The 23,278-nt window shown below is 53.1% G+C and overlaps 1 protein-coding gene across 2 annotated transcripts in view; it reads right to left on the bottom strand.

The window, feature by feature from the left end:
- Positions 1-23,278, bottom strand: part of Fcgbp (Fc gamma binding protein) — a 35,835-nt gene that overhangs the window by 4,488 nt on the left and 8,069 nt on the right. For both annotated transcript variants that reach the window (XM_087209258.1, XM_087209259.1), the window contains 13 exons: positions 21,744-22,348; positions 18,499-19,066; positions 14,099-14,691; positions 12,330-12,918; positions 12,015-12,214; positions 10,355-10,496; positions 7,780-8,117; positions 6,352-6,925; positions 5,451-6,067; positions 3,961-4,504; positions 2,317-2,888; positions 1,312-1,885; positions 74-273 (listed from right to left, as the gene is read on the bottom strand). In XM_087209258.1, the coding sequence (XP_087065384.1) occupies positions 74-273; positions 1,312-1,885; positions 2,317-2,888; positions 3,961-4,504; positions 5,451-6,067; positions 6,352-6,925; positions 7,780-8,117; positions 10,355-10,496; positions 12,015-12,214; positions 12,330-12,918; positions 14,099-14,691; positions 18,499-19,066; positions 21,744-22,348 (6,116 nt within the window). The remainder of the gene's footprint in view (positions 1-73; positions 274-1,311; positions 1,886-2,316; positions 2,889-3,960; positions 4,505-5,450; positions 6,068-6,351; positions 6,926-7,779; positions 8,118-10,354; positions 10,497-12,014; positions 12,215-12,329; positions 12,919-14,098; positions 14,692-18,498; positions 19,067-21,743; positions 22,349-23,278) is intronic.

The following is a 23,278-nucleotide window of genomic DNA, read 5'->3' as shown; positions in this document are numbered from 1 at the left end:
TGGGACATGGTGGTGCCTCCTTTATCCCCATCCTTGAGCCCTCATCCCTTCCACCTGAGCCGCCCATGCTCACCGGCAAGTATCTGCCGTTATGGGTGCATCCGCAGTCTTGGACAGGGACGCAAACACCCTCGGAAAGCAGGAACCGGTCATCACACTCACAGCCCTCAAAGCAGCGAGTTGTGCAGCCCGTGAAGCCGGAGAGAGCCACACAGGAGTCCTGGCAGGAGTGTGTGCAGATGGAGTAGTGGCTATGGGCTGGGCACTCCAGCGCTGCAGAGAGAGGGAGCAGGGTGGGGTCACACCTCTGCGGGACACTGAGCACCTAATGGGAACTACTCCACCCAGTGCTGAGGACAAAAGCTGCGAGACATCCCAAGCCCTGTCCTGCAGAGCTCACATCCAGCAGGACACACAGCGACAGCCCAAAATGACCGTGCTGCAGCTGGGGAAGAACAGACAGAGGTTCGGGCTGAGATGGGGAGGTTTGGGCAGGCGGCTGGAGGTGGGACAAAGAAAATCAGAGGGTACCGGGGATTTAGCTCAGTGGCACCATGCCTGCCTCGAAAGCACAAGGTCCTGAGTTCAATACCCGGTACTAGAAAAAAAAAAGAAAGAAAATCAGAGGGCTAAGCAGTTGGTGTGGCTGGTGTGGCTGCTCTAAGATAGGCACCAGGGTAGGGGAGAGAAAGATTAATTTGGATGACACACTGACTTCATTGAGGATTGCAGCAGGTATGAGGGACACTTAGGACACCCAGGGAAAAGTGTCCCCGAGGCCACTTGACTCTGAGACTAACATGCAGGAGACAGATCAAGGCTGCAGCTGGAGAGTGTCCACTGTGGCACTGGGGACAGATCTGAGTCCGTGGGGTGGGTGACAGGCCTGGGTGTGGGCCCTACCCTAAGGAGACTGAAGGAAACATGGCTCTGCTCTGGGACATGAGGGGCCATTGCCTTGCCCTGAAGAGTCTGAGGGAACATGTCCCTATTTGGGAGAGGTGAAGAAGAGGAAATCCTCAATTGGGGGTCTAACGGCCGTGGCCTTGTTGGGGAGAGGGTGGACATGATCAGCTACAGATGCAGGCTTCTGTGTGAGTCTCAATCTGCCCAACCCTTCTTGTCAGAAAGAGTTAAAAAGAGTCCTAGGAAGAAGAGAACATGAGGTGTGGGCCCTGAAGGAGTCTGGGAAGGGACTGGGAGAGGGCAGGAGGGAATGATGGGAGCACAGAGCACATGATGGGAGCAGCATCACAGGGAAGGACAGAGAAGGACGGAGTCAGGCATCCTCCAGAGCCCATGGACACTCACGGCAGAAGCTGTCTGTCCTCCAGGGCTTCACAGACCCACCAGCTGCCTGACAGGCGGCTGTGTAGGCTGCCAGGCTACGGCAGAGGAAGGCTTTGTCACCTTTTGCGGCACACTGGTCATACACACATTGGCGGAAGTATTCAGAGGGTTTCAACACATTGTGGCAGGTCGAGAAGGGGCCCTTCGGGTCCTGGAGCTGCCCACAGGCCTGGTTGCTCTCGTAGACGGCTGTCTCCTCTGCTAAACACACAGGGCATCCCTGGGGCCCACAGCCCTCGATACAGCCCTGGGAGGAGTCAGGCGCATGCCAGGCAGTTCCAAAGGCTTCCACACTGGGGGCCACATCACCATTGGGCAGGGTAAAGTCATCACTCCAATTGCCGTTAAAGTTTCCACAGAGGCCACAGATCCGCCCTTGGAAGGGGCTAGGGATGGATATGAGGACATGGGTGTCGCCATCAAAGAGAAGCCGCAGTCCCTTGGTTGTCTGCAGAACGATGTTTCGGCCTTCAGCAGTCACTTGCACACGGCCCACAGCCACAGGCAGAGTCACATCCTCACCGTCCACGGTGACCTGGATGGAAGGGCCAGAAGGTTTGGAAATCATGAGCCACAAGTAAGTCTGTCCCTTCCCCCACCCCACAGCATGAAACTGTGTCCTCAGATCCTCAGGACAGAGCTGTGTCTCCTTCAGTCTTGTTGGGGTGGGGCCCCGTTTCCTTCAAAATCCCCAGCATGGGGCCACGCCCTCTAGACTCCCAGGGTAGGGCCATTACCTCACACCCAGATCCTCCAGGCTGTGGCTGTGTAGACCTCTGGCCCATTAGGGTGAGGCTATGATCTTCAGAACCCCTGGGTGGACAAGGTTGTATCCCCCTCAGAACTCCCAGGTTTGGGCAATGTCCTCCTCAGACCGAGGGCAGGGGCCATGACTCCTTCAGAACCCTCTGCGTGGGCAGGGATGTGTTCCTCTCAAAAGCCCAGGGCAAGGTCACGTGCACCCACCTTCGGTCCTCCAGCCAGGCTCACAACCTGGTCAACCACAGTAACCAGCACCCTTTGAGGTTCTCCATCCTTGTTCTTCTCAAGCACGATGGAAAAGTCCTCTTCCCCAGGCTTTGGGTGGCAGACTTTGGCCAACACATAGGAGCATGAGCCATGCAGGTCATAGACACGTCCATCGAGAGTGATGTAGTGGATGCCCCCATTGGCCAGGCAGCGGCCACAGCCCGTGGGATGGCAGGCCTGAACGCCGTCCTCTGTCCGGCACTCTTCATGGGGGCCACAAGCCGCGCCCTCCTGGCAGGTGACCTGGCCACCTGGGCCACACTCACAGCGGCGCTCACACTCAGGGCCTGGGTAGAAGGCTGCACCCAGTAGGTAATAGCGGCCATCATGGAGGCAGCCACACTGGTCCACAGGCACACAAGTGCCACCACTGAGCACCAAGCCAGAATTACAGACACAGCCCTCTCGGCAAGTAGGCTCGCAGCCCTCGGGCTCGGAGAGGCTCGGGCAGCTGACAGGGCAGGAGTTACCGCAGAGCTCGTAGTGGCTGTTGACAGGGCACAGGAAGGCTGTGGGGAAGACAAAAGGGATGAGCCAGGCAGGTACAAGGGTGGGACACAGAGGGAGGCCCTGAGTAGGAAAGTCTGCCTGGGCTACCTTGCGTGTCTCTGGCAGGGTGTAGGAACCTGACCCGGAACACCGGATGGGGAGGTTCAGCATTGGATCTCAGGAATGTGTGTGTAGGGGGTTGAGCAACCAGGTCTGTGTTAGGGGTGTGTGTGTAGGGGGGTGCACAACCAGGTCTGGTGCACAACTAGGGTGTGTGTTATCCTGAGTGCTTCTGAAGATCGATGACTCTGCCTCATGAATGTAACCACATACTCCAGCCAGGATAGGCAGAACCTGAACCACTATGGGTATCTCTGAGTGTTACTGTCATGGGGGTGTTGGACCAGATATGGCGTGGAGTATCAATCTGCCTGAGAGTGCCTGGCTGTGGTATCTGATGTGACCTAGAGCATCCTCCAGTCTCCCTGACACAGTCCATTTCAGGGTGGGACTCTGACCATGTGGGTAATTGGCTGATGCTGATAGGAAGAGCTTGACCCAGGAGGTCTAATTAAAGAGAAATGCCCCATCCTATCTGACTATGAATCTGCTTTCATCTGCTTGGGGCTGTCTTTCTGATTCCATCTTGGTGACCAGTGTGTCTCAGGGTGTAATCTGACCAGATACCCCTGAAAGTAGATGGCCCATTCTGTGTGAGCAGGTACATCCCGATGTGTGGGAGAGTCCAGGAGCATCTGACGAGTGTAGCTCACTGACCGGGGGTTCCTTGCTGTTGACTTAGACAAGGTCAGCCACCAAGTCTACCTGACTCAGATATCTGAGTGTGTGACTCCCTCAGTGTGTACTGGACCAAGAGTTTGTGACCAGGTGTGTCTAATAGTCCCTCCCACTGCAGTACCTGGCCTGGTCCTTAGTGTGTGAATAACAAGGTGCTTTTCTGGCAGGAGATACAGGCTCAGGAGAAAGAGGATGGGCCCAAAGCTCTACAAAGGGAGGAATGCTCTTGTTTTAGAATCCTGGGAAAGGATGGTGCCCGCCCATCGTGAGGACCCTACACGAATCAGTACTCACGACAGAAGTCTAGCCGCCTCCACTCATCGAGTTGGGCCCCAGCAGCCTGGCAGGCTGCCACGTAGGCAGCCACTGCCGGACAGAGGCCTCCCAGATGGCCCTGGGCCTGGCAGGCATCCAGCAAACACCCCTTGAAGTAGTGTTCAGGTGAAACCAGGGTGTGGCAGGGTGCCAGTGGGCCGTCAGGGGCCGAAATCACGCCACAGGCATCAGGGCCGGCAAAGGACTCCTGCTCCTCCGGAGTGCAGGGGTCCGGACAAGGCCCCGGCACACACTCCTTGCAGTCCAGGGCGCCGCCCACCTGCCAGCCGCTGGGGTTCCCATCCACAGCAGTCAAGTCATCTGAGGGGTCCTTGTTGTAGTTACCACACAGGCCACAAAGGGCACCCGCATAAGCTGCTGGCACGTGCAGCTTCACGAAGCTGTTCCCGTCGAAAGACAGAGAGAGCCCGAAGTCGGTGGTCACCACCACATCACTGACGCTCAGGTATGCACGCAGGTTTGAGCCGAGGTTGAAAGGCAGCGCCACGAGCTCACCATCCACCTGTGGGCATGGGGAGGGCAATGGACAATAAGTGGTGTGGTTTGAATCCTGTCTCCATCACCTACTAGCTATGGGACCCTAAGCACATGACCTCTCCTCTTATAATACTGTAAGCATCTGTACACATAGTGTTTTTGGCCCTTAAACTACCCTTAAGCAGTTACTTTATGTCAACCCATTTTACAGAGGAATAAACCAAGGCTCAGGCAGTGGGTGGCTATTGTACCACGCATCGGACTCCTAAGACCAGCTTAATTATATCAACTTGATTGGCTTGGAAGCCACCTAGGGGATGGGTGGGGCACACTCTCGGTGCATCTGGGTAGGTCATGGAGCTATGACCTTGGGGTCTGTCTGGTCGCTGGTCCCCTCCTCTCTGGCACTGTTCCCCTGCACGGGTTCTAAACTAAGCATCTTTGCTCCCCCACACCCTTCCACCATGTCTCTGCCTTGAAGCCAGCTGACCATGGACTGAATTCCCTGAACCTGTGAGCCAAAATAAATCTCTCCTCCCTTAAATTATGGGTGTTGAATATTGAGTCTCAGCAACAGGACAGGTCCCTAATACGAGCCTATACTCTGAGAGCTTGTTTGGAGGTTCTAGCAGGGGGGCACAGCTACTCGCGTAGGCCTGACTGAGGAAATGGATTTCCTCTGTCAGGGGTGGTTGTTCTCTCCCACTGAGCGTGCAGCTCTGGGAGGGAAGCATATAGAGCGGTGAGGGAGAAAGGGACACCCGCCTAGCCAGCCAGATCAGCCAAACCAACCCTGGTGAGCAGTGAGGTGACAGGTGTCGCAGCCAGGTCGCCCTCACATCCACTATCTGAACCCCTCCACCATGCCTCTGCTAAGTTGTGGAAGGCCCTCTGGGGAATGGTTGACCCCTTGCTGTCTCAGGCAACCTCAGGACTGCGTGTGCATCCATCTGGCCCATTGCCCTCCTCACCTTTAGCCGCTGTGGCCAGAGGGCACTGAGGGTCAGGACATGGTTGTACACGTATAGAGTGACGGTGCGGGTGTAGCTGACTGCCTGGCTGCCCCGGTGTTCATTGGTGACGGTGACGGTGAAGTTCTCAGTGCCCTTGGGTGGTGTATCACAGGGTGCACTCAGCAGGTACTCACAAGTACCTTGGAAGTCGAATTGGCGCCCATCCAGGGTGATATAATGGGGGTCACCCCAGGCTTGGCACTCAGCTGTGCTAACTGGTTGGCAGCCATACTGGCCAGAAGGCAGCAAAGCACACTCTTCGCCTAGCCCACAGCTGGCAGGCGTGCAGACCAGCGAGCCACCTTGAGGCCCACAGCGGCACAGCTGAGAGCAGGTACCATCAGCCAAAAACTCGCTGCCAGCCTCATAGTAGGTGCCATTGGCCCAGCAGCCACAGCCTCCATTCAGGGGGACACAGAGCTCAGCACTCAACACGAAGCCCTCGTCACACTGGCAGCCCTCGATGCAGGGACCGTCACATACAGCTGGGGTCGTGGGGGCTGAGGGGGACGGGCAGCTGGCTGGGCAGCGTGGGCCACAGAGCTCATAGTGGCTGTTGTCAGGGCAGGGGATCTCTGTGGGTGAATGAAGAGACAGGAGGGAGAGAAAGAGAGATGAGGGTGGAGGTGGCATCTGGGGTCGGGGTGGGAGGGGACAGACAAACAGGGGCACTCGGGAAGAGATTAAGAGAAAGCAAGAGACACAGAGAGACAGAGAAACATACAGAGAGATCCAATCAAAGGGGCGATGGAGAGAGAGACTAAGACAGACAGAGAATCAAGAGGAGATGCAGAGATAGAGAACCAAGCAGAAAGGCCCAGAAGGACGAGCCAACCCGCCCCGCCCCTGCTCTGCTCACCACAGCCGGCCTGTGTCCTCCAGTCCTTGATGACGATCCCAGCGGCCTGGCAGGCAGCAGCGTAGGCAGCCAGCGCCTGGCAAAGCAGGTCCTGGGCCCCGCCACCCAAGCAGACATCCAGAACACAGCCCTTGAAGAAGCTTTCAGGTGGCACATGGGCATGGCAGGTGGCAAAGGGGCCCCCTGGGCCGGGCACCAGGGGTCCGCAGAAGCTGGGACCCTCATACTCTTGTTGTTGGTCCTCAGGGCATGTAGGGCAGGACCCCTGACATTCATCCCAGCAAAATGGGTCCCAACTTGGAACCCGCCAGCTGCCACCCCAGAGGGGTACTGAGGGAGCCAGTGTGCCGTTAGGGAAGACTTGGTCATTGCCGGGGTTTAGGTCCATGTTCCCACACAGCCCGCACACCGCACTATGGTAGCTACTGGGCAGCGTCACCTCCACCCGCCAATCCCAGTCATAGCTGACTTGAAGCCCGAAGTCAGCCACCAACACAGCCTTCCCTGGGCCGTGAGTCACCAAAATCTGCCCGTGGGCTACAGAGACAGGCAAGGCTGTCAGCATGCCGTTCACCTGGGGGAGAGGGAGGGAAACAGGCGTCACAGAGGTAGGGAGACCACAGCTCTGGCTCACTGCCTCCCTCGCTCCTCATCTCCCAGAGGCTGAGAGCTGCCAGGGTCTGCCTCCTAACTGACGGTTGTATAGTCATTTTACAAACATGGATGGCTGCTCTCAGCCAGGGCCTGGGGAATGAGACCGCACACTTGCTTTTTCTGGATCACTCTCTTGTCTCGATCTCCTTCCTCACTCTGCATGTGTCTCCCTCTCTCTTTGCCTGGGCCTGTCTCTCTTTCTGGAACTCAGTTCTCTGTATTTTCTCTCTGGTCGCTGTCTCTTCCTCCCTCCTCTCTTCTCATTCTCTGTGCACCTCTGTGCCTCACTCGCCGTCACTCACTGAGCGCCTTTCCTGTGCTGTGCCTCCCTCTGGCTCTGGAAGCAACTGTCAATTTTATTTCCTTCTCTCTCCCCATCTCCTTGACTCTCTCCATACCCTGGGCCTCTCACTTGTTCCCTTGCAAACACCGGGCCAGACTCCAGGCTGACCTGCTACCTGCATCACCTTGCTGTGGGGCAGGGTCTGCTACGATGCCTGTTTCACAAATGAGGACGCTGGGGCCCCTGAGTCGAATCGTTTGCCCCACATCACAGAGCTCCTAAGAAGGGCCTGGATTCAAATCCAGATCCGCACAAAAGCAAACACTGTTTCCTCCACTAGAGCCAAGGGCGGGCTTAGCCCCCACTAAGAGGTGGATAGTGTTGGTTTCCATCTCTACTTTACGGCAGTCCTGGGTGAAGAGAACTGCAGCTGTCAGGACCCCTCTTGCCCTGCTGGGGGGGGGGCTTGGGGTCCATCCTGTCCGACATACCCGGACTTTGCCGACCTCGTCCTTGTGGATGGAGATGTTGGTGCCAAGGGCAGACACGGTGACGCGGTTCACATAGGACACGGAGGGGTTGCCTCGGTTCTTGTTCTTGGTAGTAACAGTGAAGGGTGTCAGGCCCTCAGCACTGACCCCCGGGCAGCCCACCGCTGCCAGCACATAGTCGCAGGTGCCCTGGAAGTCAAACTCCCAGCCGTCGAAGGAATGGTAGTGGGGATCACCCCACAGCCAACACGTGACATCGTAGTTGGGCACGCACACGCCCTGGCCATTCTGCTCTTTGCATGTCTCCTGTGGCCGGCACGTCACACCGTGGCATGGATCTGGGGGGAGATGAAAGGGAACCTTGAGGGGTGCTCACAGTAAGGTTGGCCTCTACCCAGGTTCTGCCCCAGCCCGTACCAGGGGTACTGGCTATGAAAGTTACTAAGGTGAGACCAGAACTACCCAAGCCCCAGACCGCGCAGTTTACTGTGTCTAAGGCCAGGCCTGGGAGTCCCCCAAGTCTGACTCTCAGGCCCTGTGGTGGACAATGTCCACAGACGGGGTGTCTGAGACCCAAGTACCAGAGGTCCCTGCAGCCGAGACTCGGGACCTAGAGTCCTTTCTTCTGAAACCCAGACCCTGCGCTCTGCCATTTGAGACCCAAGTCCTGGGGTCCCTGGAGCCAAGACCCAGACTCCAGGGTTCCCTTGAGATCTCAACTCAGGTTGAGACCTGTGCCCCAGTCCTTGTGTCCGCTGGGGGTGCCCCTGCCTGAAACCCCAGCCTCAGATTCCCCCAGGCCTAAGACCCAGTCCCCTGGTCTCATGCCCAACCAGGTCCCACCTTTCATACCCTGGCCCTGGGATCCCCATCTAAGTCTCACAGCCTGGCGATCCTGCGGTGCCTAAGGATTTTTGCACCTACCCTTAGGGGTCTCCTCCCCTTCCCTTCCCTCTTTCTTCCTCCCTCTTTTCCTTCCTACTTTCTTCCCTGCTTTCCCTCCCTCCCTCTCTTCCTTCTTTTCTTCCTTTCTTCCTTTCTGTGGTACTGGGGATTGAACGCCGGGAGCACTGAGATATACCTCTAGCCCTTTGTATTTTTTATTTTGAAAAAGACTCACACTAAGTAGATAAATTGTCCATGCTGGGCCTCCTGTCTCAGCTTCCTGAGTAACTGGGATTACAGGTATGTGCCACCACTCCCAGCTAGGGGGTCTCATTTCTGAGGCCTTGTCCCAGAGGGCTCCTGTGTCCAAGACCCCACCTTTAGTCACTGTATCCATGACACTGTACCCTGTTTTCAGAATTCCCAGTGTCTAGGTAGCCGCCTTTAAACTTCCTTCTCTCTAACTCCCTGGCCAATAGCAACTCAGGGCCACTTGCTCCAAATCCACCCAGAGTTGAGCTTTGTCAGTAGAGAGCACTGGAGAGTCACCGCAGGAGGGAGGGCCTGCTGTGCTCTTGCAGCTTGTGCAGCAGTGGCCTGTGGGACACCTGCTTAGGGTCTCCAAGTTGGCTTCTCAGAATCACCCAGGTGTCCCAACTGGAGGCTTTCCACTGAGCTTTTCCAGCACCTAGTGGGGGTTTTCTTCCTGCCAGCTCCAGCCTGCACAACTCTGCTTCCCAGTGGGCTGTATGTAGCAGGACAGGGAGAGCTGAGTCAGCCCTGGGGTCCTTCCCATCTCTGCTTCCTGGTATTCCTCAGCGTTAACCATATCCTTTTGCTGTTAATCCCCCTTTAGTGGTAAATCATTCTTTTGTTTTGGCTGTAGTACTGGGGATTGATCCCAGGGCCTTGTACATGTTGAAAAAGTGCTCTACCACTGAGCTATATCCCCAGCCCAGAAATCATTCTCCCCATTAAACTTTCTCTACTCAAATGACTCCTGAATGAAGTCAGTCTCCTGAATGGACTCTGGACTCCCTGTTATTTGCCTCATGAGCCCTGAGGGTCTCAGCTCCTGCCCCTCAGTTCTGGAGGTTCTGTTCTTTAATTCTTGGAGGGGTCTCAGCCCTGGGATCCTCTGCCTGAGACCTTATGACTCTGCTTTCTGCCTCTGTCCCCCAGTGTCCCCTCCCTTCAGTGCTGGCATCAGAAGCCCTGAGCCTGATCTCACAAGCCAGTGGTCTGCAAACTATGGCACCACCAGTTGCCTATCTTTATAAATAAAGTTTTATTGGAGCCCCTTTCACCTACTTAGTCTACAGCTGCTTTCATGCACAAAGGCAGATTTGAGCGTTGTGATTGAGACCATGTAGGCTGCAAGCTGAATTATTTACCTTTCTGGAGAAATGCTCAGCCAGAAAAAAGGTTTCCTGTCCCTGCCTAATACAGAAAGCCTCTGGCATCTGCCTGGGAAACCTGGCTCTGGGGTCCCCACCACCTGATGCCCCATGAGGTCTTTGGCTCCCAGACTGGATGAGCTCTGCCCTTGGCTCAGAGAAACCCACCCCAGGCTCCGACACTTCCATCCTTAGCCCTCTGCACCTCCCACCACCAACCCACGTTGAAGTTGGCCTCCACGCTCCCTGTCCTCTGTCCCCAGCCACACCAGCCCAGCCCCACAGCCCGGCACCTTTGGTGATGCAGCTCAGGATGCCTCCTGAGAGCTCGCACACCTCCTCTGGGTTGCACCTGTGGTCCTGGCACACCATGCCTTTGCTCACATGGCACACACACTTCTGCTGGCAGTTGTCAATGAGTACCATCTCCTCTGGCTGTGGGGACAGAGGGCACAGCCATTAAGAACCCCTCAGTGGGAGCCGACTCTGGCATCTCTGAGTTCCAGGCACAGAGGGGTGTGGTGGACATAAAAGGGGCATCAGCAGGGTGGGCCCTTGGCTTTGGGCTGAAATCATTCATTTAATTGTTCATATCATTCATTTACTCTCATTCATTCCAAAATATCCACCAAACATCTGCTGTATAGGAGAACTGGTGAGAAGTAGTAATTACAATCAAGCTGCATGGGTTTGAACCCATTTCTGCTATTTCCAACTGCATAACTCTGGACAACATTACTTAGCCTCTTTACACCTCAGTTTCCTCTTCTGAGAGTTTCAGATAATGATGGCACCAACCTATGAAAGTGTAGCTCATTAACAGCGTGTGTGAAGCATAGATGAAAGGAAACGGGACCGACTTCAATAATCCAGACTGGAGGGGAAAGGGAGGCACAGATGAAATAGGATGAGAAAATGCTGATTATTTTTGGAGCGAAGTAATAAGTAGGTACATGGAGATTCATTCCACTGTTCTCTTGACTTCTGTACATTTGAGAATTTTCTTAATAAAAAGTCATATCTATGAGTATAGGTGTACACAGAAAGAATCATCCAGGCACGTATTTGCTGTTATTACTATTATTGTTCTTTGAGGAGAACAACAGAGAGAGTTCCTTACTTTGAAAAGCTCTTAGTCCTGAGCCAGGTATGGTGGCACATGCCTGTATCCCAGCACTCTTTGACGCTAAGGCAGGAGGATCACAAGTTCAATCCCAGCCTGACCTACTGAGCAATTTAGCAAGATCCTGTCTTAACATAAAAATAAAAACAAAACGGCTGGGGATATAGCTCAGTGTAAAGGCCCTGGGTTCAATCCCTAGTACTGAAAAAAAAGCAAGCATACTTTCAGTCCCTTGAGAGACAGACTTCAAACAAACACACTCAAGTTAAAGGACCAGGACTCTGGAAGAAGAGAAGAGGGAAGCAGGTATAACCGAGACAAATATCACCTTTGTGGTCAGGAAAGCCACCTTTCTGGGATACACAGCTAAACCTTTGCCAGGCACAGTGCTGTGCTTCTGTAATCTCAGCTACTTGGGAAGCTGAGGGCAGGAAGATTGCAAGTTTGAGGTCACCCTGGATAATTTAGCAAGACTCTGTCTCAAAAAACAAAAATGTTTTTAAGGGCTGGGCATGTCGCTCAGTGGTAGAGTCCTTGTCTAGCATGTCCAAAGCCTTGGGTTAAATCTCGTGGGGAGCCAGGGAAGGCTTAAAATTCAGGGCCCATGATCATATTTAGAAAGATCTTTCCCACTGCCATATGGAGGATGGACCACAGGAAGCAAAAGTAGGGGCTGAGAAAGGACATACTGGACCAAGGTGGGACCAGGGACAAGGTGGAGGGGCAGGTAGATGGGGAGATATTCAGCTGGACAATGCTCTGGGGCTGATGGCAGTGGAAGGGGTCCAGGATGCAGCCCCAGGTTCTGCCCCAGATGGCTGGGTTCCTACCTCATAGTAGGCACCATTGTGGTAGCAGCCGCATTCCTGGATGAGCACGCAAGCCTGCCCATTGTAGAGGAAGCCAGGGTCACACTCACAGCCCTCAGCACACCCATCTGGGCATTGCAGGGGGGCACTGAGAGCAGAGCAGCTCAGGGAGCAGACGTCGGCGCAGAGATCATAGTGGCTGTTGGGGAGGCACTCCATCGCTGCAGGAAAGGGGGATGCCGGTCAGAGCACGGGGGAGGGGGTACTGCTGGGTGCAAGGTCTCCTCCTGGGCCTCCACCTCCCTGCCTCCCTAGCCCTGTGTCCCCATCACTCACGGCAGAAAGATTCAGTCCTCCAGGGCTCCACGCGGCCTCCGGCTTCCTGGCAGATGCTCACGTAAGCGTGGATGTTGTCACAGAGGATGCTTATGTTCCCACCACCCAAGCAGAGATCAAAGACACAGTCTTTCAGGGAACCCTGGGGATTGATCAGCTCATGGCAGGCAGCCAGCGGCCCTGTAGGGCTGGTGAGGAACCCACAGAACTGCTCCTGCTGGTACTTCTCCTCCAGCTCAGCGCTGCACTTCTGTTTGCAGTCCTCCTCATCGGGGTTGCAGTCTGGCTTTGGCACACAGGGGGAGTTGGGCACTGGCTCCTCCCAGGAGTTGCCAAACTCATTGGGATTGGCTGCCAGTGAGCCGTCAGGCTTCTGGAAGTCATCTTTGGGGTCACCATTGTAGTCACCACACAGGCCACACATCTGCTTGTAGTAGTTGCCTGGAACAGTGACTCGCACATAGTACATGAGGTCATAGGTCACATGCAGGTCAAAGTCGGTCTTGATCACAGCATCTGAGCCATGCTGGAAGACACGGACCTGACCCCCAGCCAATTCCACAGGCAGCTTCTTGTCCACACCATTCACCTGGGAGGCAAGAGATGCTATGCTTCAGAGGGTAGACACTCTGAGAGGGGTGGGCCAGTCTCTCAAATGTCCCTGCCTGACACTAAAGGACTGTGTGACCCAGCCAACCATGGTGGCACATGCCTATAATCCCAGCACCCTGGGAGGCTGAGGCAGGAGGATCTCAAGTTTGAGCTCAGCTTGAGTGGCTTAGCAAGATCCTGTGTCAAAATTTAAAAAAAAAAATTTAAGGGCTAGGAAGGTAGCTCATTGCAAAGGCCTTGGATTCAATCCTCAATACCAAAGAAAGAAATTAATAGACAGTTTCAACCTTACAGGAAAGGTGAGGGCTCAGTGGGATGCAAAGAGAACAGCAGCTCCTGTGTGTCTGGAGCCTCCTGGATGTCAGGTGCTGTTCTAGGAGCTTGGGAGGTGTTGGGGACACATTCAACTGTGTGCCGCGAGCCCTGAACACTGAAGTCAGCTGTGTATCAGTCCTCACCACAATTGCTACAACAGCTACAATGGCTGCCCGCCTGCTTTTTAGCCGGATCTCTGGGGAGATCCTTCCAGTGTAAACTGAAACGCCAGTTTCCACGAGAAACCAAATTCTTTTTGATCAGAAAAGTACTGCAGAGTGCAGAGCCCAGCCCACCATCTCCCAGCACAGGATCCAAGGTTCAAATCCTTCCCTTGCAGTGTGTGTATGTATGTGTGTGTGGGAGTGGTAATGAGACACATCCTTCTTTAAAATAATTGCAGCGAGTCATGGTGCCTCCAGGCACCATTGCAAGGCTGAAGTGATGCTGTGGACACCAAGGGCTTAGCAGCCAACAGGGTCTGGGGACAGTGTGTAAATCCGTGACCGTTTTACTGTTGAGGCTATGGGAGCGATGAGGTCACCACTGGCTGTCCCTTGTCCCTCAGCCCTAAGTCTTCTGGATGTGTGGGAGACCTGAGAGCTAGATTTCGCAGGACCAGGTTGGGGTGGGGGGTGGGAGGGAGGGAGTGGACGGAGCGATGCTCAGAGGGACAGCCTGAGCCACACTGGAGTGGGTTCCAGGTCCCTGAGGCCTCCTCCCCCCTCAGCTGCTCCTCATGCCTCCGCAGGCTCCGAGGCTCTGTGCATCCCTCCTAGGCTCAGCGCTGCCCAATCCTCCTCACTCGGCAGATCGCCCTCCCCCCTGCCTCCCCCCCTCACCATGACTTTCCGCTTATTCTGCTCCAGCCGAAGGGTGTAGTTACCCACGATGACCGTGACCACCCTGGTGGCGCTGTAGCGTCCATTGCCCCAGGGCGCGTTCTCCTGCAGGACAGTGAACTGGGGCAGGCCGGGCCGTGTCCCACAGGTCTGAGCCAGCACGTACACACAGGTGCCCATGAAGTCGAAGCGCTGGCCGTCAAAGGTGGTGTAGTGGGGGTCTCCCGACGCTTGGCAGGTGGTAGCGCCCACGGGCACACAGCCCAGGATGCCATTGGATGGCCGGCAGGCCTCGTGTGGGCCGCAGCTGGAAGGCTGACAGGATACCAGGCCGCCCTCCTCGCAGTGGCAAAGGGAGTCACAGCCAGGCCCAGGGTAGAAGCTCTGGCCGGGAGGGTAGTAGGAGCCTTGGTGTACGCAGCCACAGGAAGCCAGCGGCACGCAGGACTCACCACTGAGGGCGAAGCCGTCGTCACACTCGCAGCCCTCGCGGCATTCTGAGTCACAGCCCCCGGACACCGGGAGGTCCCCGCAGGTTATCGGGCAGCCGTAGGAACAGGCCTCGTAGTGGCTGTGAGGAGGACAGCTCGGCGCTGCGGGGAGAGAGGCCGTTAACATCGGGAATTCTCACCCCAAGGTGACACAGTTGCTCCCCAACATTTACAAGTGCACACACACTCAGACACACAGCGAAGTGGCCGAGGTGCATAAGCCCCTCTGTTCAGCGAGGCCTGGGAAACTCCCTATGTTAGTTAATCTGACCCTGAGAATTAAGATTCTAGTCCCACCTAGGAAAGCACCTGGGACAGTGGTACAGGCCTGTAACCCCAGCCCTCTGGGAGGCTGAGGCAGGAGGATCACAAATTCAGACCAGCCTGGGCAATTTAGAGAAAACTTGTCTCAGAAAAATAAAACAAAAAAGGGCTGGGGATGCAGTTAGAGTGAAGGCCCCAGGTTCCATCCCAGGTATCATCAAAAACAAAAACAAAAATAGTGGAGATTTAGTTCCTTGGTCACAGCAGTTTCAAGTGCTCAAGAGCCACGGGTAATGGTGAGCACTCTGGACTCTGAATCAGGTGTCTGAATCCCACTGTCTGATGATGGTACAGATACTCTTCACTAAGGACCTATCTGCTCAACGATTGTTCAGATTTACAACCTACCATTCAGACTAATGACTGTTTTTTGTCTGTCTGTTTGTTTGTTTTTGAGACAGGGTCTCACTATACAGTTCAGGCTGGCCTTGAACTCACTGTGTAGCCCAGGCTGGCCTCAAACTCCCAGCGATCCTCCTGCCTCAGCCTCCCAAGTGCTGGGATTACAGATGTGCACCACCATGCCAAGCTAGTCATTTTTTTCGGTACATTTCTATACATCTTGTTGATAGAACCTCAACGTCTTTTTTGTACAGCACACCTTGTTTATACAGTATTGTGATTTTTGCTGATTGTACTGTATAGTACTGTAGTTGTATGCTCTTTTATACATTATAGTACTACATATAAGAGTTATGCAAATAAAGGCAAAGTCATCAAGTTGGAGTTTCCTTTGACCATTTCTTTGTTCTGAATCTTGTAATGTACATATGATATACAATTTCTCATTTAGCGACCAAATTCATTTAACAACCTAGTCAAGTCATGGCAATAGGACTCGGAGGAATGCCTGCAGCTTATTGTATTTTAGGTACATTCACAAAGCATGTCGTACAAATAAACACAGCACTCAGGAAAAGACAAATGTTTGAAGACATCAAAATATGTATTATTTCTATACCGGGGAAAAATAAGCTACCTGACATTTTTCAGATATTGAGGTTGCTTTTTTTTTGCCTCATCATCCAAAAAAATATATGGTTTGCCTGTGTTGATGCAGAGGGAGTGATTTGGACCTCAGCTTTATGAGACCTGTTGATCACATACGACACAGGCAGAACAGCTGAGCCAAAAGATCAGAAATGTTTATCAGTGCACCTCTTTTTATTGGGCTCCCTTCTAAGGACTATTTGCTTCCAGTCATTCCTCAGGTGGTAATAAAACTGATTCATTTGGAGTTAAATAAATTCCCAGATATAAACAAACTCTTTAGAAGTGATATTACCTTTGAAACTTTTTGATATGTAGAAATGTCTCATATCATATGGGTTTCTCAGGGGTTATATGTACACTCCCAAACCACAAGAAACAACTGAACAATCACCATTGTTATTCTTGGCTCTGTGATTGTTTTATGTGTTTAACTTTTATCTTACACTCCTGGCTAGTAAGTTCCTTTATTGCATACTTTATATGTCTTTCTATTCTCTAAGGTCATTACTGCAGAGGTGGACAGTTTCACTGTCAAGGATATTTGGCATTTCCTGTGATTTTTACCGAGTCAAACAGGTTCATGGTTCAGTGATGTCTTACTAGTAGTAGTTTAGTTTCACTGGTCCCTTGCAATGACCTGCAGATGCTCCTTCATTAATGAGCCAAAACTGCACATTCAAAGCACAGCTTCCAGCAACATCAACTGTGTGATCACTGTAACCTTGAACAATTCGTGGAAGCTGCTAAGATACCAGGAAAGGCCATGTGAAGAAATATAGGAATAGCTTTATTGATTTGCTAAAGATCATATCTGGATTGCATTTGTTTTGCAATCATTATACTGATGAGCACTTTCTATATCATTGTTATATCATAAGATATCCTAGATTTTTTTTTCAATACTGGGTATCGAATTCAGAACCTTGTGCTTGTCAAGCAGGAGCGGCACCACCGAGCTATATTCCCAGCCCCATGGATTTTCTAAATAATTTTTATCCCTGTCTTTTCTGACATGTGAGGGATTAACATTGCCTGAACCCAGATGATGTGACGATTTGTTGGTGGCTGCTGTGTTTTATTTTAAAGGTTATAGGAGAGCATGTGCTCTTAAGAAAATCAAAACAGGGCTAGGGATTTAGCTCAGTGGTTCCGGCGCCTGCCTTGCAAGCATAAGGTTCCGAGTTCGATCCCTGGTACCAAAAAAAAAAAAAAAGAAAATCAAAACAGTTTTATTGAACTATTTTGATAATGATATCTAAAACAGATATTTCTCGTTTAATGACCTATATGTTTAATGACTATTCAGACTTACAACCTGTCTTTCTTTTTTTGTACAGCTGTATACATCTTGTTGATAGAGGCCGTGTGTCTTTTTTTGGTACAGTTTACCTTGTCCATACAATACTGTGATTTTTGCTGATTGTACTGTATAATACTATAGTTTTATGTTCTGTTATGCATTACAGTACTGCATGGAAAAGTTATGCAAATAAAAGCAAAGCCATCAGGTTGGAGTTTCCTTTGACCATTTCTTTGTTCTGAATATTGTAATGTACGTACTATATACATTTCCTCATTTAGCCACCAATTCATTTAATGGCAACCAATTCATTTAAAGGCCTTGTCATGGGAATGGGACTCAGTCATTAAATAAGGAATGTCTATGTTAGTTTTGGCCCACAAAGCATTAGCAATGCAACGTCAGTCAGGCCTTTGAAAAGTGCATGTGTGCCACGCATAGGTCACACTATTGTAATCCCAGATTATTTGGGAGGCTGAGGCAGAAGGATCAAACTAAAAAATAAAGGGCCAGGGATTTAGCTCAGTGGTGCCTCTGACTGCCTTGCAAGCTCAAGGTCCTGAGTTCGATCCCCAGAACCAAAAAAAAAGCAACTAAAAAATAAAATGTCTTTGATAGCAAACAAAAATGTCTCCAGACCATTTCTACACCCTCATGGCGAACAAGGTTCTATCTCTCTTTCCGTGTGTGTGTGTGTGTGTGTGTGTGTGTGTGTGTGTATGTGTGTGCTGGGGATAGACCCAGGGTCTTGTGCACGGTAGGCAAGTGCTCTACCACTGAACCACATCCCCAGCCCTTTTTATTTTTCAGTGTGAGACAGCATCTCACTAAGTTGCAGCCTGGCCTCAAATTCTCCACCTTCCTGACTCAGCCTCCTGAATAGCTGGGATTGCAGAAAAGCAAGGTTCTCACACTGCCTCTACGGGGCCAAGCAGATGTTGTAAGTGGGCAAAGCAGGCCAAATGGGGACGGCGAAGTACTGGAGAGGGGATCACACTCCTTCTAAAAGCAGCACTGCTCATGGCAACCAATATGGGAATCAGACCTGGGCCACCAGGTGTACCCTGTCGTTACACAAATATTGACTGCAGGCGGTCTGTCTGTGACATCCTAGCTTTCATGATTCCAGGGATGTAACGAAAAGTTTCTAAACCTCTGTTTCTTCAACTGATAAATGGGTATAAGCACAGTCCCCACTTCATGCAGCCTTTGTAAGAACTAAACGATCAGTGATCCTATGTTAATGAAGAAACGTGAGTGTTCGCCCCCAAGTGGCCACTCTCGGTACTCACGGCAAAGCTCCTCACTCCTCCAGGGATGCACCGTGGCCCCCGCAGCCAGGCAGGCAGCAGTGTACGTGGCCAGTGAGTCACACAGCGGCCCAGACAGGCCGGGCAGCAGGCAGCGGTCGTAGACGCAGTTGCGCACCACACCCTGCGGGTCCAGCGTGGCGTGACAGTCCCGGAAGGGCCCGTTGGGGTCAGCAATGATCCCGCACTCCTCCTTGCTCTCCAGCTGCTCGGCCACCAGGGAGTCCAGCTTGGGACAGTCACCAGTGTCAGTTGCTCCACAGCCGGGCGTGGCCTCCTCCTGCCAGCTGTTCCCGAAGTCCAGGGCGTTGGCAGCTTGGCCTCCACCCCGCAGAGCCAGGTCATCCGCCGGGTCCCCGTTGAAGTTCCCGCACAGCCCACACAGGGCCTTGGCATAGCTGCCTGGCACCTTGGCGGTCACTAGGGCGTTCCAGTTGTAGGTGACAGTCAGGCCAAAATCTGTGCGCACAAAACCCTCGTTGCCCTGGCGGAACACCTGTACCTGCCCATCTGCGGCTTGGAAGGGCAGGTAATGAAGGATGCCATCCACCTAGGAGAGACGAGAGGGCCAGCTGGTCAGGACAGTCAGGGCTCCGGGGCTCCCCTCTCTCACTAGGCTCCAGCAACCTGGGCTTTGTTGTTTGTGTTTTGTTTTCTTTTGTTTCCTTTCACTACTTAGGATTAAGCCCAGGACCTTCACACTAGGCTACATCCCCAGGCCCCTTTTTTATTTTTTATTTTGAGACAGGATCTCACTAAGTCACTAAACTGCTCAGGCTGGGCTTGAATTGTGATTCTCCTGCCTCAGCCTCCCAGTGTGCTGGGATTTCAGACATCCCATGGCCTCTTTGATAGTTCTCAGACTCTTCCATGTGCAGTTGAGCCTCAGGCCTTTTATGTTTTGCCAAAACCACCATCCACCACTTTCCTCTGGCTAAGTCCATTTTATCCTTTCACCTTGGCTTAAACCCAAGCCCTCTCCTAGAAGGCCCTGTGTGATCTCGGCCCTGCTTATCTTTGTGCCTAATTACTGACCACATCACACACTCGGCTCCTTGCTATCTCCCTACATGCTTTCCCACCTCAGGACCTTGCTCTGGCAGCGACCTCTGTCTGGTGTAGCAGCCATCACTCTTTATCTGCCTACCTTATCTTTTAGGAGTCAGCTTTGGTTCAAATCCCTTACCGTGGTCTCAGAGGCCCTAGATCAGTGGTGGCAAACCTATGGCACACGTGCTGCAGCAGGCACACAGAGCCCTCCCTCTCTGTCAGCACATGAACAAGTCACCCCAGCAAGTGAGCATCAGATAACAGTTGTTTTTTCTAAACTAAAACCTCAGTATTCAAGTTTAATTGCAGTGTTGGCACTTTGGGATAAATGAGTGAGTTTTGGGTTATAGTCCAGGCACTCGGTCTCTAAAAGGTTTGCCGTCGTTGCCCTAGATGATCAGACTCCCATTATTCTCCAATTTAATTGTCCAGTACCCCTCCTCTCTGAAACTCCAGCCATGCCAGCATCTTGAATTTACCAGCAGCTCAGCCCAAATAAGGGGCCTTTGCACCTCCTGTACACCCTGCTTTCAATACTCCCACCCTATTCTACGTCACTATTCATTGCATTTCTGACTCCTCACCTGCCACCTGCTCTAGCCCATCTCCCAACTTCACTCTCTAAGCCTCCCCATCAGCCTTGTGCTGTTCTGTGCTCTTCCAGCTCAATCCAGCCTCAGTCTTTCCACCTCCTGTCCCCTCTGGCTAAGAGCCACTCCTCCTCCTCTGTTGGCCTCCTCCTCATCCTTTATGCTGGGATCAAAAGCCAGCTCGCTCCTGCCTTGCCCTACTTTGCTCTTCTTTCAATCCCTCCACTCCAGCCCACTGGCCTCCTTGGCATTCCTCAAACCCTTGAGCTTCTCCCTGCCTCCAGGACCTTTGCTCTTGCTACTCCTCCTTCCTTCGGTCTGCTTCTCTCCCTACTTGTTCCATCTCTTTCCTCAGGACGGGTAATAGATTACAATGGTTAAAACCAGGGACCCTGGAACCAGTCTGACTACAAATCCTTGCTCTGCAATCCTGGAACAGGTGATTTAACTTCTCTGTGCCTCAGTTTCTTCATCTAAGATGAACTACTTCACAGGGCTGTTGTGGAGATACAATGAATTCATATATGTTGAGAATTTAGTACACTGAAGTAACAACTCAGGTTGGTTATTATTATTCATGCCTCAAGTAAAATGTCATCTCAGAGAGGTGGGAACATAAATGCATATTAATAAATATGACTTCTGTTTATCTAGTACCTCTCTCACCAAACGCTGGGGCCTAAGGGGTGAGATTTCCCTCCCCCAGGGATGCTGTGGGGAAGAGGAGCTTAGGTAGGGTGGCTTTGGCATGGTGCCTGACACATGGAGAGTTCTTTCTCCCCATTTCTGGATCACCTGCCCAGAGCATGGGCCACTGCACCCTGCCAGGGCAGGAACCCCCAAAGTGCTCAATTACTATTAGTAGCTATTGTGCCCCTGCCCCAGCAACCCCAATTTTCCACTTCTCTCTTTTTGTTAAGAGAAAATCAGTGTTCCTGTACCTCCAATGTGTGGTGTTCCCTCTACCCAGAAACCAGGGGGCCGTGTCACCCCATCTATGAGGCCCAACCCCATCCAACTCTCAGAAGCTGGACATGCACCTCAATTATTCCCCAACATACTCATACCCACAGTTCCCTCGCCTCACATATGACGCGACATGTCTCCTGTCTGAAAATCCATCCTCCTCCTCTGGAAAATGCACAGATCTACAAGTCTGAAAGTTCATAGCAATAAAAACAGTAACAGCCAACACTGACTGAGCATTTGGTGGGTACTAGGGCCTCTTTGAAACACTGCATGGTCTTAACTCATCAAACCTCCACCATTAGCCTGTGAATGTAGTAGGAATCTGAACCCCCACTCTACCACTGAGCTACATCTCCAGCCCTTTCTTCTTTCTTTCTTTCTTTCTTTCTTTCTTTCTTTCTTTCTTTCTTTCTTTCTTTCTTTCTTTCTTTCCTACTGTGAGACAAGGTCTTGCTAAGTTGCATAGGCTGGGCTCAAACTTGTAATCCTCCTGCCTCGGCCTCCTGAGTCCCTGGGATTGCAGGGTCGCCACCTGGCCTGGCTCACAAGATCTTCGAACAGACCTCCATTCCCGACGCAGGGCCACTCATCTTGGACGGGGCGAGGGCAGTCGCTCACCAGCACTTTGCCCGGGTACTCCCGGCGCAGGGCCAGCTTCACACCGCGGGCCTCCACCCGCACGGCACGCGTGTAGCTCACGGTCTGGACGCCACGATGCTCATTCTCCACCAGCACGCGGAAGGTGGGCAGCTCTGCGTCCTGGCCACAGGAGCCCACCAGCAGGTAGGTGCAGGTGCCCATGAAGTCGAAGCGCCGGCCGTCGAAGCTGATGTAGTGCGGGTCCCCAGACGCCTGGCAGCTCGCGAAATTGTCGGGGTAGCAGCCCAGGAGGCCGTTCTCCACGCGGCAGCGCTCCCCCTGCGGGCAGCCCTGAGTGTTGCGGCAGGTCACCTTCTGGGTGGCGCCGTCGCAGGTGCAGCGCTGGCGGCACAGGTCGTCGCCCCACAGCTCCTGGCCGGGCGCCAGGGGGCGGCCCTCGTGGACGCAGCCGCAGGACGAGGCCGGCACGCAGGCGCCGCCGCTGGCCACGAAGCCGGACTGGCACACGCAGCCCTCGACGCACGGGTGGTCGGAGCAGTTGGACGGCACCGCCTCGGAGTTGCAGGTGGCCGGGCAGGGGGGCGCGCAGAGCTCGTAGCGGCTGTTGGCTGGGCAGGACATGGCTGCGGGGGGGGACGAGAGAGGGTCAGGGAGGGCAAGCCAGGACTCCCTGTGTCCTACCTAGAAAACCTGCTGCTCCCTTGTAAATGGGACCTCAGTTAGTGGCACTTCCACCCCGAGTCATCCCACAGGGTTGCGGTTGACCCTCCTCCAGCCCATTCCCATTCACAGGACAATCTGTCAGGAAAGGCTCTGAGCTCCATATTCGGAACTCACCCAGCATGTGCCCGGTCCAGCTGCCGGCCTGATTGGCCCCCACCACCTCTCTGCCCTTGTCTCCCTCACCCCTGCTCTGGCTCACTCAGCCGCAGCCACAGTGGACTCGTCCCTGGTTCTCAGACTCCTCCTTCCTCCGTGCGTTTGCACTAGCCATTTTCTCTGTCGGTACGACCCTTTCCTCAGAGTCACGGGCAAATGACTCTGATCTCTCTGTGCCTCAGTTTCCCCATCAATAAAGTGAGATGATATAGTGCAGACCTCACTGGGCTGTTGCGAGGATTACATGGATTAATGGATATAGAGCTGCTCCGTGAACATCATCGTCATATTTCGAGGTTTACCTGCTCCCCTTCCCCGGGATCTGGGTTCTACGGGGGTGGAGATCAAGTCTCCCCAATCCCTGCTGAATCAGCACCAAGGACAGGTCCTGGCGCACAGTGGAAATGAACGGATAGATGAATGAGCTCTCTGGTTCCTCTTTTAGGCCAGGAATTAGTGCCCTGGGGGTGGAGGGAGGCTTACTGAACACTGGGGACACCGCAGTGAGGCACTGGCCTAGACAAATTCAAAATAGCCTCAGTGTCTCCCTGAGATTGACTGCCCCTCTGAAGTAGGCCTCCTGCCTCCCCTCAGTCCTTCTGCCTCCTGAACATTTCTCTGGGAGCCTCACAAGGACAGGGCTGGATCTGTGCCAGCTCTACTGTGTCCTCAAC

The sequence above is a fragment of the Heterocephalus glaber genome, unplaced genomic scaffold (assembly GCF_053883595.1).
Source record: "Heterocephalus glaber isolate CG9 unplaced genomic scaffold, H.glaber_assembly_v1.0 deba00001002, whole genome shotgun sequence".
Classification (NCBI taxonomy): Eukaryota; Metazoa; Chordata; class Mammalia; order Rodentia; family Bathyergidae; genus Heterocephalus; species Heterocephalus glaber.
The sequence above is the reverse complement of the archived record's forward strand: the minus strand, read 5'-3'. Positions and strand labels throughout refer to the sequence as shown.